This window comes from Oncorhynchus keta, chromosome 25, assembly GCF_023373465.1.
Source record: "Oncorhynchus keta strain PuntledgeMale-10-30-2019 chromosome 25, Oket_V2, whole genome shotgun sequence".
NCBI lineage: Eukaryota > Metazoa > Chordata > Actinopteri > Salmoniformes > Salmonidae > Oncorhynchus > Oncorhynchus keta.
The window spans coordinates 31,455,790-31,471,255 of record NC_068445.1 but is presented as its reverse complement, the minus strand read 5'-3'; the positions used below and the strand labels follow the sequence as shown (position 1 = coordinate 31,471,255).

Below are 15,466 nucleotides of genomic sequence, written 5' to 3'. Positions count from 1 at the left end.
CCTGGACCAAGAGCGCGCGCGTGGGTAGCGTGTATGTCTGTGTAGTGGTGCCATTTGTCAATGTCCACTGTCTTCAGCTCTGTGAAGACTAATGGATTCGGCTGGAGTGGAATGGTGATGGAATGTTGACAGAATGATGTTGCTTGAAGCTTGTCCATCCATTCATCCTTCACAACAGCAAATGTCCATCCATTCATCCTTCACAACAGCAAATGTCGATCCATTCATCCTTCACAACAGCAAATGTCCATCCATTCATCCTTCACAACAGCAAATGTCCATCCATTCATCCTTCACAACAGCAAATGTCCATCCATTCATCCTTCACAACAGCAAATGTCCATCAATTCATCCTTCACAACAGCAAATGTGCATTGCATTCGCCACAGATCATCTCTCTCTTGCCGCTACATTCATAATGTAGAGCCCAACCTCTCTCTAACTCTAACTCTCACTCTAACTCTAACTCTCACTCTCACTCTCACTCTCACTCTCACTCACTCTCTCTCATTCTCTAACTCTCTCACTCTCTTACTCTCACTCTTACTCTCACTGTCACGCCCTGACCTTAGAGAGCCTTTTTATGTCTCTATTTGGTTTGGTCAGGGTGTGATTTGGGTGGGCATTCTATGTTTTGTATTTCTTTGCGTTTGGCCGAGCTTGGTTCCCAATCAGAGGCAGCTGTCTATCGTTGTCTCTGATTGGGAATCATACTTAGGTAGCCTTTTTTTCCTACCTATGTTGTGGGATCTTGTTCTTGTATTGTTGCTGTTGAGCCCTACAAGGCTGTACGTTTCGTTGGTTTTCTCTTTCTTGTTTTTCCTGGTTATCATTAAAGAATATGAGTAACCTACCTCACGCTGCATCTTGGTCTCATTCGAACTACGGTCGTTACTCTCACTCTCACTCTCACTCTCACTCTCACTCTCACTCTCACTCTCACTCTTACTCTCACTCTTACTCTCACACACACACTTCTGGGAATGTGAAACAGACATCATTAAGGAATGTTGTGAGAACCTTTACTGCTCAATCATTTTCTCTTCATCCCTTTATCCCTCTCTTCATCTGGATGTCACTGTGCCTGCTCGACTTGTTTAATCAGCAGTATCCCCCCCAAATAATTGGTGTTGGTCCTGCTAGTAGTGCTGTAGAATACAGAATGGGACAGAGGGTTTTAGTATGCCTCTCAGCTCATCTCCCTTCTGTTGCCTGTGATATCTGACCTATCTTGTCTCCTATACGGCTTGACGTTGATTTGGAGGGCATTGTTAGCGGAGGGCTGCAATTAGATGAGGGTGTCAGTGAGGGGCGGGGGGGCTGTGGTTGGTGGGTTAGGGGGGCTGATTTACATTTAGGGGTGCTGTGGTTGGTGGGTTAGGGGGGCTGATTTACATAAGGCTTAGCCCAGATTTGGACACACTCTGAGAGATCTGAGGAGCAGGCCTGAGGGCCACGAGCTAATCATCCATGGCCTGTCAGAACACTGTCACCCCTCGTGTGTGTGTGTGCGTGCGTGCGTTTCGCGTACGTGCATGCATGTGTGTGAGATCTCAATTGTGTTTGGCTGTGTGGGTTGTTTTTTATGCACTTGTTTACAGGTCTATTTTCCTGTATTGATGTTTTAAAAATGATCTCTCTTTCTCTCTCTCGTTGTTTTCTCAGGGTGGATAGTCTGGGCCAAGTGGGTGGTGGTGGCGGTTAACGCTACAGAGTTTGAGTACCTGGAAGGTAGCATATCCTCAGAGTGGGATGGTAACGTGGGGACATCTCTGGGTGGGTTACTGACACTTTAGCTGTATGCTATATGGATGCCTGCTAGTCTCCATGCTACAGTCTAAGTCAAGGGACCTGTGAATCTGGGGCTCGGAATACCACTGTAGTACAGATTACACAATAGTGCTAGGCAACAACAAACTGTACTAGAACAAACATGAATCACCTATTTATTCAGAAATGTATTCATGAATGTATCAAGGGCACCCTATCTGACAATCTCAAAAACTGTTTCCATTTTCCAGACAACTAGATAGGAAAAGTTCTCTGTCTCTGACTTGCTTTGGAGAAGGAGGGAGCGATAGATGGAGAGAGAGAGGTTAATCCAAGGATCAGAGTAGAAGAGATCTACTGTCTCTTTCTTTATGCTGTATAGTAGTTTAAATGTGTACATTACTACAGTATCCTCTCTGCTTAGACTGGTAAATCACAGAGATGCCATATTCTAGATGTTATCGTGCCATGTATCACACTGGAATTCTAAAGAAAGGAAATAGGCAAAATTATGTTCAGATCACTTACTATTTAGTTAGATATTGTGTTACTTTAACTACAAAGTTAAACAAGTGATTCAATACCGTTACATTGGATGTCACGTGTAACGGACCGTTTACACTATGAAGCGGCATCGCACGGTGAAACATCTGAAGCTATTCCCTTTCTTTTTTTGTATTTTCTTTTTTTTTCTTCTTTTTTTTACCCCTTTTTCTCCGAAATTTCGTGACATCCAATTGTTGTAGTAGCTACTATCTTGTCTCATCGCTACAACTCCCGTACGGACTCGGGAGAGACGAAGGTTGAAAGCCATGCGTCCTCCAAAACACAACCCAGCCGTACTGTTTCTTAACACAGCGCACATCCAACCCGGAAGCCAGCCGCACCAATGTGCCGGAGGAAACACTGTGTACCTGGCAACCTTGGTTAGCGCGCACTGCGCCCGTCCCGCCACAGGAGTCGCTGGTGCGCGATGAGACAAGGACATCCCTACCGACCAAGCCCTCCCTAACACGGACGACGCTAGGCCAATTGTGCGTCGCCCCACGGACCTCCCGGTCGCGGCCGGTTACGACAGAGTCTGGGCGCGAACCCAAAGTCTCTGATGGCACAGCTGGCGCTGCAGTACATTGCCCTTAACCACTGCAGCACCCGGGAGGCCCGCTATTCCCTTTCAATAGTAGGAAAGCGAGAGAACGGAGTGGGAAGGGGACCATTGAGCGATCCGAGCAAGGGCGAGGGAGCTGAACAGGGCCGGACTAAAATTAGGGAAAGCTGAACTTTATTCAAATCCTCTGCGATATTGCGATGCGACTGACCATAGCTTTCAACCCCTGCTGGATTGACTGACAATGGCTGTTGATACGTAGCACCCACATGAGGGCGAGACTAGCGTGGCCAAGCGAGTGCTGCTTCTATAGTGTAAATGACCGGTAACTGTTCATTTTGTTTGTGCAGTGGTATGGGTGTTCTAACTCTCGTCTGTCTGTTCCCTTCTCCAGGAAGCGAGGAAGCAGCCCCCTCCATTGAAGTGCGTACCCCTGCTGTGTTTGTGGGAGCTCTTGGGGACTGGGTATGGGGAGGGAAGAGTCTAGGAGAAACACTTTGTTTAGCTTTTTCTCCATTTTCAACAGAGCCACAAAATTTTGGGGGACGGGTGTTGAGTAAATAGCTCTGTCTTTCTGTGTCCGTCTGTCTGTTTGGCAGACGATGGGACAGGTTGTGGTGGGAGTAAATCATAGAGAATGATAGAGGCCTCTAGTGGCTAAAAGGCTGTGTTAGCATGGGTAGCACCATTGAGGACTTCCACCATTTTAATGTAGTCAACTGGGTGGGACTTTCAACTTCATTGTCTGATCTCTCCTGGTGACCCTGTTGGAGTCATGTCCAACCGGGTCATCAGGAAGGATCAGCTAATCGTGAAGAAGATAATTGACTACTTCAAAATGGAGATTGCCTCAATGGCGCTGCCCATGCTGTCACAGACGCTATAATGGCACAGATACAAAGATGAGCCCTCTATCTATCTCTATGGGCTCAACAGTCACACTTCTCATTTTGGTGGTGTCCCAAATGGCACCCTATTCCCTATGTGGTGCATTACTTTAGACCAGGGCCCATAGCTAGACGTCAAATGCTATACCTACGTCACAGAACAGGATCAAAGGGTTAGCCTGCTAACTTTCCTATTCTCAAACATGGAGGCTATGGGAAAGCCTCTACAAGGCTAATACCCAGGCAGCCCCTCTCTGTATACTCCATGCCAATGGCCAATGCCGTTCCTACCTCAGTGTTGCCAGAACATTCTATTCCAATTTTCGGTGTACTGTCTGCCCAGTGCAGTCGTCCACAGCTGGACAGTGGTGTAGCCAAAACCGCTCCCCTGGCACTTTATGCCCCCCCCCCCTTCCTTAACGCTTAATTTTGTCCCTGTCCAAGTTGACATAAATTCATTGGATTAAATCATGTCATTAACAGGCTGGAAAAGCGGTTGCATATGCTTGCCTCGCTCCCCAAAGCAGAGCTGTTTGGCCCTGGTCTCCCCTCTCCCTTCACAGCCAGCTAATTCAGCTGCCAACACACAACAGCAAGAAGTCCAGACATCCCTCCCTGGCCATGGCTCTCTGGCTCTGCCAAGGCAAAACTAACACCATGGACTGGATAGTAGCTTTAGCTGCCGCTGATGTGTGACGTTCAGGGTTGAGCTCTTATGGATGAGTTGTTAGAGGACTCCTAACTATCCCCTCAAAAAGAGTGTGTTCAAAAGCCTTGGTTTTACCTCTGATATTAAATCTGTGTGTGTGTGTGTGTGTGTGTGTGTGTGTGTGTGTGTGTGTGTGTGTGTGTGTGTGTGTGTGTGTGTGTGTGTGTGTGTGTGTGTGTGTGTGTGTGTGTGTGTGTGTGTGTGTGTGTGTGTGTGTGTGGACAGCTTTTTTCCATCTACGTAACATTGCAAAAATCAGACACTTCTGTCCAAAAATGATGCAGAAAAATTAATTCATGCTTTTGTCACTTCTAGGTTAGACTACTGCAATGCTCTACTTTCCGGCTACCCGGATAAAGCACTAAATAAACTTCAGTTAGTGCTAAATACGGCTGCTAGAATCCTGACTAGAACCAAAAAATTTGATCATATTACTCCAGTGCTGGCCTCCCTACACCGGCTTCCTGTCAAAGCAAGGGCTGATTTCAAGGTTTTACTGCTAACCTACAAAGCATTACATGGGCTTGCTCCTACCTATCTCTCTGATTTGGTCCTGCCGTACATACCTACACGTATGCTACGGTCACAAGACGCAGGCCTCCTAATTGTCCCTAGAATTTCTAAGCAAACAGCTGGAGGCAGGGCTTTCTCCTATAGAGCTCCATTTTTATGGAACGGTCTGCCTACCCATGTCAGAGACGCAAACTCGGTCTCAACCTTTAAGTCTTTACTGAAGACTCATCTCTTCAGTGGGTCATATGATTGAGTGGAGTCTGGCCCAGGAGTGGGAAGGTGAACGGAAAGGCTCTGGAGCAACGAACCGCCCTTGCTGTCTCTGCCTGGCCGGTTCCCCTCTTTCCACTGGGATTCTCTGCCTCTAACCCTATTACAGGGGCTGAGTCACTGGCTTTACTGGGGCTCTCTCATGCCGTCCCTGGAAGGGGTGCATCACCTGAGTGGGTTGATTCACTGATGTGGTCATCCTGTCTGGGTTGGCGCCCCCCCTTGGGTTGTGCCATGGCGGAGATCTTTGTGGGCTATACTCAGCCTTGTCTCAGGTTTGTAAGTTGGTGGTTGAAGATATCCCTCTAGTGGTGTGGGGGCTGTGCTTTGGCAAAGTGGGTGGGGTTATATCCTTCCTGTTTGGCCCTGTCCGGGGGTGTCCTCTGATGGGGCCACAGTGTCTCCTGACCCTTCCTGTCTCAGCCTCCAGTATTTATGCTGCAGTAGTTTATGTGTCAGGGGGCTAGGGTCAGTTTGTTATATCTGGAGTACTTCTCCTTTCCTATTTGGTGTCCTGTGTGAATTTAAGTGTGCTTTCTCTAATTCTTTCTTTCTCTCTCTCGGAGGACCTAAGCCCTATGACCATGCCCCAGGACTACCTGACATGATGACTCCTTGCTGTCCCCAGTCACCTGGCCGTGCTGCTGCTAGAGTTTAAACTGTTATGCCTTATTATTATTCGACGATGCTGGTCATTTATGAACATTTGAACATCTTGGCCATGTTCTGTTATAATCTCCACCTGGCACAGCCAGAAGAGGACTGGCCACCCCACATAGGGGGGGTTTCTTCCTAGGTTTTGGCCTTTCTAGGGAGTTTTTCCTAGCCACCGTGCTTCTACACCTGCATTGCTTGCTGTTTGGGGTTTTAGGCTGGGTTTCTGTACAGCACTTTGAGATATCAGCTGATGTACGAAGGGCTATATAAATAAATTTGATTTGTGTGTGTGTGCGCTCCCTTCACAGTAGCTGGTGAGGAACCAGAACTACAGGGAGCACACAGAAGGCAAGGCGAGGGAGGTGGAGGAGAGACAGCTGCTTCCTAAGGAGTACGAGGAGGGGCTGGTGGCTTGGCCTACTCAGACCACAGCCCAGGGCCATGCCGCCTTCAGCTTCGGCTAGCCAGTGACCAGCGAGGAGCATGTCAGAACAGCTAACATATTCCAGCCTGACTCCTGGACACCAACAGCCAAGATATACACACACACACACACACACAAAAAAAAACAACAGTATTGCGATACTGGAATTTCCAGGGTAAAACATAAAACCCGAAGCAGACTGACCTCTATGGTCTTTTAAAAACCTGCTGTTGTGTGAACTGTTTACCTTATTAAGAAATGTCTGCCTATGTTTGGATCCTTATTTCCTTGCCATGATACTGGTACCTAACGCACACAATGGTACACACACAACACAGTGTATACACGAAATAGAACTTCACAAGTTTCCTTCCATCCTCACCACCATTGTTCAGTGACCCACCTGAAAAGACTGGTCAATTGAAAGCAGCAAGGTAGAGGAAGGAAGCTTCATAATCCCTCTCCTTTAGTATAGGGAACTTGGGGCTGGATCGTATTCATTAGTGCACACCTTAGCAAAATGCTTGGCAATGGAAACCGGTCATTTCAAACAAGTTTGACGCAAGTGGTTTCCAACCACAACACGTTTTATTACGGTTTGCAGTAATGAATACAACAGACATGATGTATACTAATGGGAGCTCTCTTACATGAAAAACATTTTGTGTTGAATCGGGGAATACTTGATATAGTGCGTGGCATTCATGGGGTGTAGAAGACACATTTTCTGATCTCCAACTATAAAGGCTTTGTATACGAGTTGTGTTGTAGGTAATCAAGGTATATTTGATGATTTTTTTTGTGGATTTTAAATTAAACTACCAGGCTTGAGCAAACTGGGATGTGATGTAAGTGCTGGCAAGTAGGTGGTAGTGTTTCTAAGTTGGTAGATCATGGCAATTACAATGTCATAATGGTGGGTTTGATTCCCGCTGGGGCCACCCATATAAAAAGGTATGCACACACTATTGTAAGTTGATTTGGATAAAGTGTTTGCCCAAATGGCATACATAAATATTTTCAGTGTGACACTTTTTATTAATGTCTTTACATATGTATGATATACACCTCATCATCTGACACTACAAACCTTTTAACCAAATATTGTTTTTAACTACATGAAGCCCATGCATGACAACTGCCTGGAACACATCTTGGTCAAGTTCCTGCCAGAGTTCATACCAGACTCCTGCCAGATCTCAAAACAATTGGATAGGTGTTTAATTATCAGCTATGATATAGCAGTCTATGCCCGACTGAACAGTTGATGACATAAAACCAGTGGTTGATGCAGTACAATGCCTGCGCATCAAGTCAGGTCGGAACTCAACCGTTTTCAATTAAGCGTCATACAGGCAGGGTTATGGTGAATTATGTTTTGCAAGAAATACAAGCCTATTTTATTTAGATCTTCATTTAATAAAAACATGCAAGTGATTCAGAAATTGAACAAGTCATTTAAAATGGAGATAAACAATCAAAGTAGTTTATGAAATCATTGGAATGGAGTTGTTACAAATGGAATGCTAAGTACTGCAACACAACCATAATCAGAATCCCGGTTCACACGCTGATCGCCCAATCAAATGAGCCTCCTCTGTCTATACAGTTCCCTCTCAGCTCTGTAAGGCCACCATGTAGGGCCTACAATCCTTCCTACACTGGACAGGAGTGATGGTCTGTGGTCCTGCACTGGACTGGGTTGAGGAGGCGAGGGGGAGCGGTGTTGCAAGTAAAGAGAGTGTTGAGCATAGCTGTGTACTGTAGCTATTCTTTCTCCCTCCACAGCTCAGTCTTTCTTGGTCCTCTTGGCCTTGGCGATATTCTCCTGACGTTTCTGCTTCTTCTTCTGTTCGCGGTCGCGCACTTCAATCATCTTGGCCAGTTTCCACGACAACAGGGCGCTGGCGATGAAGAGGGGTGTAAGTGCCAGGATGACAGTGGTCAGAAAGCCGTACGGGTCCTTGGCCGCCCATTCCACCAGGTACTCCGCCCACGCCCGCATGTCAATCATCCTGATCGCCAACAGCAACTCCAATCCCAAACCTGGAACATGGAGAAGGTTTATTATTTAAACATAAGAAGCTAGCAACAATACATTGCCACTGCCTACACACTGTTGCCCTGCTGAACATTAAACTGCTGACTGGGTACAATTTACTCACCACCAACAGGTGCTGCTACTCCCCCCCAAAATAAACACACTTATCTTTTCCTACTAGCACCGACTTTGATAAATTGTTGAGGGGAAATGTACTTTATACGAATGATGTGGTCTCACCTATCTTAAAATGAATGCACTAATTGTAAGTTAATCTGGATAAGAGCCTCTGCTAAATGACTTAAAATGTCAAATGGAAGTAGCCTAGGCTCTGTTGCTTCACCCACCCAGTTTCAGAATCTGGTGACATCTTTTAATTTCAAATCTAACCAATGTTATGTTTACTTTGGATGTATTGTATGCTAGATTATATACCTACCGTGTACTGGTATACAAGTGGAAAACAGTCAAACTGCCTCTGTAATTTTAAAGTCTCAACCACAGATAGTTCCACGCCCAAAATAGTTATTCCATGAGCATGAAATAGCCTATGCACAACGCACTGAATATACGTTACTTTAGTACTGGAGAAGCAAAAGACAGATTGCCTCTTTACAACTAACATTAGCTTAGCCACTAACCGTTAGCTACATAACAAACTCAGTTAGCGTCTGTAATCAATTACGCTAACGTTAGGTAGGTAGCTAGCTATCTTATTTGCGTTGTAAAACAGCCTCATCGCCCTAGCAACTTTGATCTAGTTTCGCAGTAAACACAGCGACAACTATTTAAATCAAGGCTATATAACAGTGGTATAATTAGGTTAACATACTCACTTAACAGAGATTTTTGTTTTTATCCCACGCTGATCCGGCACCCTACCACCAGGAAGTTGGTTCTTGCTCGTGGTTATGACGTGTACAGCCTGGCATGGCATGTATGGAATTGTAGTTTTATTGTGATAGAAGGATACCAGTGACCTCAGACTCTAGACAAATTCAAGAAAGTTCATGCGTGCGTTTGAGCAAATCCCTTTTGTCAAGCCGCTTTTCATTGTGTTGCACTACTGGACCAAAAGTGGGCTTGTTCGACATTGTAGATCAGTCAGTCAATCACCATTTACCCACAATGCATCATGGATTTGATGGTCTTGAGCTGATCACTTTTGTCAAGTCGGTGACAATCGTCGGTCACTACCTTTCAAAGTGTATTGTATTATAGGTACCAAAATTGGTATTGTTCGATGTTGAAGCCGATAGATAGTACAGGCGACTGCTGATTGACTGAGAGTTGTGTAAAGTACTTAAGAAAAAAAGTAGTAAAATACTACTTAAGTAGTTTTGGGGGGTATCTGTACTTTACTATTTTTGACAACTTTTACTCCACTGCATTCCTAAAGAAAATAATCTACTTTTTACTCCATACATTTTCACTGACACCAAAAAGTACTCAATACATTACAAATGCTTAGCAGGACAGGAAAATTGTCAAATTCTCACACTTATCAAGAGAACATCTCTGGTCATCCCTGCTGCCTCTGATCTGGCAGATTCACTAAACACAAATGCTTTGTTTGTAAATTATGTCTGAGTGTGCCCCTGGTTATTCTTATATATATATATATATATATATATATATATATATATATATATAAATATATATTGTGCCGTCTACTACTCAAATCACGCTACTCATTATTATTTGTAGCTCATTCAGTCACCATTTACCAACAATACATCATGGATTTGATGCTATCAAACACGGCCTATTGGGTGCTTTTGAGTGGATCACTTTTGTCAAGTCGGTGACCATCGTTAGTCACTGACTTTCAAAGTGTGTTGCATTGTGGGAATAAAAATTGTCTGACTTGCACCTAAATGTCGACTGCATGAAGATCGCCAATGATCTATCATGGTCCAAACACGCCAAGACAGTCGTGAAGAGGGCACGACAAAACCTTTTCCCCCTCAGGAGACTGAAAAGATTTGGCATGGGTCCTCAGATCCTCAAAATGTCCTACAGCTGCACCATCAAGAGCATGGTTGCATCACCGCCTGGTATGGCAACTGCTCGGCATCTGACCTCAAGGTGCTACAGAGAGTAGTACGTACGGCCCAGTACATCACTGGGGCCAAGCTTCCTGCAGTCCAAGACCTATATAATAGGTGGTGTCAGAGGAAAGCCCATAAAATAGTCAGAGACTCCAGTCACCCAAGTCATAGATTGTTTTCTCTGCAACCGCACGGCAAGCGGTACCAGAGCGCCAAGTCTAGGACCAAAAGACTCCTTAACAGCTTCTACCCCCAAGCCATAAGACTGCTGAACAACTAATCAAATGGCCACCGGAATATTACATTGACAACCCCCCGCCCATTTGTTTTGTACTATTATATTGACCCCACATGTGACAAATAAAGTTTGATTTGATTTGAAGTTTTGACTGCAATTCACTGCAAGTTTCAGCATTTGCTGTTAACCAACTTCATGCTGCAGTCAATCGCCTGCATTGTGGGAGGCTCTATTATCAACAATAGAGTGGATATACACATTTTATGTGATATTTGAGGCTCTCTCTCACTAATTGATTATACAATGTACACACACCACAGGAGGTTGGTGGCACCTTAACTTGGGAGAACGGGCTCGTGGTAATGGCTGGAGTGGAATCAGTGGAATGGTAACTAATACACCAAACACATGGCTTCCCATGTGTTCGATGCTTATTTCATTCTCGCCATTCCAGACATTATTATGAGTCATCCTCCCCTGACGCACATATATTTCAGTTTGTGAATGTGTGATCAGGGGGTTGGAGACATGTTTATTTCGACATTAAAAGGAACAACTTTTATTTAAGCTACCCTTAAGGTAAATATCATTTACTTAAGTAAAGTTACTTTGAAAAAGTAGTTCACTACCTCCAAATGACTTTCTGAAAAATGATCATGTGTAAATCTGAAATGTCAATGACTACAAATTGCAAGAACAAATCATTGTTAACATAAGGTGTAAATTTGCCTATTAAACACAACTAAATTTCCAATGAGAATTAGAATTCGGCAAATGTGTTGCAAAAGGAAATTATTGCCTACTTCCCCCATATTTTATTTTTGGAAAAAAAAGTAGTGCAGTTCCAGTAGTTAGCTACTGGCAAAAACATTTAACTACTGAAAACACTACCTAGATTTGAAATGAGTTAAACTACCACCAATCTGCTGCAAAATGTAGTTAACTTACTGGTGGAACTACATGTAGTTCATTACTCCCCAACACTGGTTACAAGTGTGCTTCTTTGAAGGCAACCATCTTGAGACCATGCTGTTTTGACACTTGTTTGGGGTAGGCCAATGTTGGAAAGTTCTCAAAACGCAGGCCTATGTAACTTTATCTGCATCAGTGTTTGTTTATTTGAGTTTAAACCGTAGAAGGCAGTGTTAAATGTCATTTGAATCGATGGCCAAAAGTTTTGATCACCAGTTTTCTGATATTTAATGAGAAAATAAAAAAGTTGAACTTCACAACAAAGGAGCATCAGGCTGTCTGAACTTCCTGTGTGAAAGTATTGAAACCAAATCGGGGTTGGTCACACCTGCAGTTCAAAGGCTTCTGCACACAGGGGAGGAGGGGGGGTTCGCCTGAAACGCATGCAGGACAACCAGACAGGCAAATGCACATACCAAGCAGAGAGTTTGCTTTTAGTTGGGATTAATAATGCTCATTATTAGACGGCAAGGTTTTTCTTTCCTGTTCAGTGAATGAGTCCATGAGTTTCCATGTATTTTTGTGGTGTCAAATTTGTCAAATAGAAAATAAAATAAAAATCACAGCATGCAAGAGACCGTAATAATAATAATAATAATAATAATATTAATAATTAATAATTAATAATTAATTAATTAATAATAATAATAATTATTATTATTATTATTATTAAAATAAAAATCACAGCATGCAAGAGACCGTAGGTTTGTACTAGATCAAATTATGATTTGCCCACTTGGAATGTGAACCTTTCTGGGCCTAAGCTTAGTTGACTTTACAAATGATATGTATTGGTAAGTTGTTAACAGAATATTCCTTATTTAATCAGTAATATAACATTTTTTTTACTCAGTCATGTTGGTGCTTGAGCTGTGAGATGGATGAAAAGGCTGCTATGAACTGGACAAATATAAGTATTTATGGTTCCATTTCTAAACCAGCCTATTGTTTCAACATAGCATGTTATTCTATCAGCCTATACCAAAGTCTAGGCCTATAGGCTAGTTATAACGTTAATCTATTCACAAACCCTTTATAAATATGGGCATTCATAAAAAGGTACCCCAGTTAATTTACAACACAGGAAAAGAAAATGAAGGCACTTTTGTCAAACGTGTGTGCGTGTGAGTCCTTGAGCTAGAATGCAATGTTGGAATGTATTCTTGGTATTTACTTTTGTTCATTAGACAGAAAGAGAGAGAGGCCATTGTTAATTGAATAAGGCCCTTATTGATATAATGATTAGAGAATGGACGAGCCGTCCATCTCCTTACGTTCCTCCCACGCCCTCTCCCTCACTGACAGTTGAGCCCTCTGAACTTGCTAAGAAAACAACCCAGTCACTCGTGATGTTATTGAGAGGAGAGAGCCTACGGTTGTAGATGTCTTCTTCAATACCAAAAATGCGGCTTCAACTCTTGCCCCTTTAACCCCTGTGGGAAACTATAAGACCGCCCTTGGATAAGACCCCGTCTTTAAACTCAAACACTAACAAACTTCAGAGTATTTTCGTCTTTTAGTATCCCCCCATCACCACACACTGGGGCCCCGCCTTCTCGCTCCGGAATGGCTTCACAAAGGATTTGCCGACGTTTGGGAATTCCGCCTATAGCTCCTTTTTTACCGACACTTGTGCGCTGGAATCGGCCCAGGATGACCAAGGATCCCACCCATCTCGGTTAATTTGACAACACAAAGGACTTCGCCGAACCCAAAAGAAACCGCCTACTATTCCAAATAAGGGTCGTCTCTCCATGTACGGCAAACAATCGGTTGGAGTGCCCTTTTCTCTTCCGTATCCCGTTTATATGATCGGGGAGACTGTGCTGCAAGTTACAGCGGTGCAATCATGGCGGAGCGAGTCCAGCAGCCCCCGGCCAAGCGGCTCTGCTGCAGGCCCGGCTACAACCCGGCATGCAGACAGGGGCAGCGGGCTGGAGGAGTACTGTGTGGCGGTCCGGGGTCCGCTCCAGGGGGATCGGGAAAAACACACAACCCCGAATCGCTGCTAGACATAGCGGCGCGGAGAGTCGCGGAGAAGTGGCCCTTCCAACGGGTGGAGGAACGGTTCGAACGTATTCCTGAACCCGTCCAGAGAAGGATCGTGTACTGGTCCTTTCCGAGGAGCGAAAAGGAGATCTGCATGTATTCTTCGTTCAACGCCGGAGGAGAAGAGAGTGGAACTATCGGGGAAAATCATGAAGAGACTCAGCTGCCTTTCCTACGGGGTGTCACTCTGCTGGAGGGCGGCTGGGTGGACAACGTACTGCAAGTCGGTGAGTATCTATCGCTAGGCTACTGGGAAATATGATGCTTGCCGGGGAATAACAGTTAGCTAACCCACGTTGGTATATCTGTCATGTGGGAGAGAGAATTGACATTATCTACCCGCATTCATTCCATGCTATTCTGTCATTTCCAGTGAGGGGGGCAGAGTAACGAACAGGTTTCCCTTTGTTTTTGCCCAGTGCGCATATAAAATTACCCTGAGCCGTTCCCATTTGAACGCATAGCACTTTGTTCATATTTTTGTGATCGTTTGTCTTTTCTGCGTTCTCTTCCACCTCCAATGGGTAACCAAACAAAAGCCCCCATATCTGTTCACCACTGGATAAATTGTATATATGTAGAATGGTTGGGAGGGACAGCGATTTAAAGCCACAGCGCTTCTATTTTGTTTGCCAAACACCTTTTGTGAGATGTAAGCTTTTTTTTTCTACTGCTTTTCAGCTTTCGTGGGAGATTTTTCCAAGCACGAGAAAATGAGTAGGCTATGAGATGGCACGAGCTAGTGTAGGCTATGCCATTGCCAATATCGTACAGTTATGCGTCCTATTCCATAATGCATTATTTGTAGGATATCGAGTCTAAATAAATATAGGCATTTAGCCTGCTGTGGCTTCAACCCTCCTGCCTCCCTTTACCAGAGCCATAATATTCCTGCATTCATCAGTGCAATAGGCTCAGCTGTCACTCTGCCTCCCCACCCTTGGAAACGCTTCAGCATTTTCATTTCATTACCCTCCCCAGTTCATCTGAATTCTAATGCAATCTGCAAACTTGATTACATATGCAGGATCTTTCCCCGTCCCTCCTCCCCTGGTTCTCTCCCTTTAGAAGGATCTGTATTTCTCCAGCTCTTTGGGTCTTCGATCATATGTTGTGCACAACAGTATCCCTCCACCAGCTCGTAGCTGTTTACCAGATTCCTTTTGCATTAATGCTTACTTGTGTGCTGCCTGCCATGTTAGCAAATGAGTGTTGGTTCAGATTTGGTGAGGTGTGTGTGTGTGTGTGTGTGTGTGTGTGTGTGTGTGTGTGTGTGTGTGTGTGTGTGTGTGTGTGTGTGTGTGTGTGTGTGTGTGTGTGTGTGTGTGTGTGTGTGTGTGTGTGTAAAAGAGGGAGATGGTTGGAAAGAGGAGTTTGTGTGTTGTCTGTCTCATTCTGCATGCTAGCAGGGAGAGGGAGGATGACAGGTGAACCCTCAGCAGGAGGGCCTGTTGTGCTGATTGCAATTTTCGCCCCCAAATTTTTGCAGGTAAAATAAAGTGATAAATAAAATATGCAATCTTCTCCCAGGGGATAGGCTGCCACAGGAGGAACGGCTTAAAAGCAGGGTGACATGGGAGGGAGGGGGCTGTCAACCGCTGGAGGATTTGTCCAAAGTGTGTGTGTGTGTGTGTGTGTGTGTACTATTGGGGTGTTGATGAAAGACAGTACATGAATAGAGCGAGAAGGCAGAGGTTGTTGTGTGTAAAAGCTAATCTAGTTGAATGAGTCTGTACTCTCCCCCTCTCCCCGGTGAACAGCTATAAAATGCTCCATA

The 15,466-nt window shown here is 44.5% G+C and overlaps 2 protein-coding genes across 27 annotated transcripts in view; one reads left to right on the top strand and one right to left on the bottom strand.

The window, feature by feature from the left end:
• Window positions 1-7,736: 7,736 nt before the first annotated feature.
• On the bottom strand, window positions 7,737-9,428 carry LOC118358515 (small integral membrane protein 15-like). 2 transcript variants are annotated; one of them, XM_035736437.2, is made up of 2 exons: window positions 9,216-9,428; window positions 7,737-8,384 (listed from the first exon to the last, which is right to left on the bottom strand). In XM_035736437.2, the coding sequence occupies exon 2, from the start codon at window positions 8,350-8,352 to the stop codon at window positions 8,128-8,130; it is 225 nt and encodes a 74-aa protein (XP_035592330.1). In that variant the 5' UTR covers window positions 8,353-8,384; window positions 9,216-9,428; the 3' UTR covers window positions 7,737-8,127. The 2 variants fall into 2 exon arrangements, with proteins under 2 accessions (XP_035592330.1, XP_035592331.1); XM_035736438.2 differs by lacking the exon at window positions 9,216-9,428 and adding an exon at window positions 8,819-9,109.
• Window positions 9,429-13,064: 3,636 nt separating this feature from the next.
• The window catches only part of LOC118358514 (zinc finger SWIM domain-containing protein 6-like), a 76,076-nt gene continuing 73,674 nt past the window's right edge, over window positions 13,065-15,466 (top strand). For all 25 annotated transcript variants that reach the window (XR_008079102.1, XR_008079091.1, XR_008079101.1 and 22 more), the window contains exon 1: window positions 13,065-13,916. Coding sequence is in view for 2 of the 25 variants with exons in the window: in XM_052479098.1 (XP_052335058.1) it covers window positions 13,490-13,916 (427 nt within the window). In the remaining 23 variants the exon portion in view is untranslated. The remainder of the gene's footprint in view (window positions 13,917-15,466) is intronic.

Excerpts from the sequence above, each read along its gene's own strand:
- LOC118358515 (XM_035736437.2), bottom strand. The coding sequence starts at position 8,352 with ATGATTGACATGCGGGCGTGGGCGGAGTACCTGGTGGAATGGGCGGCC.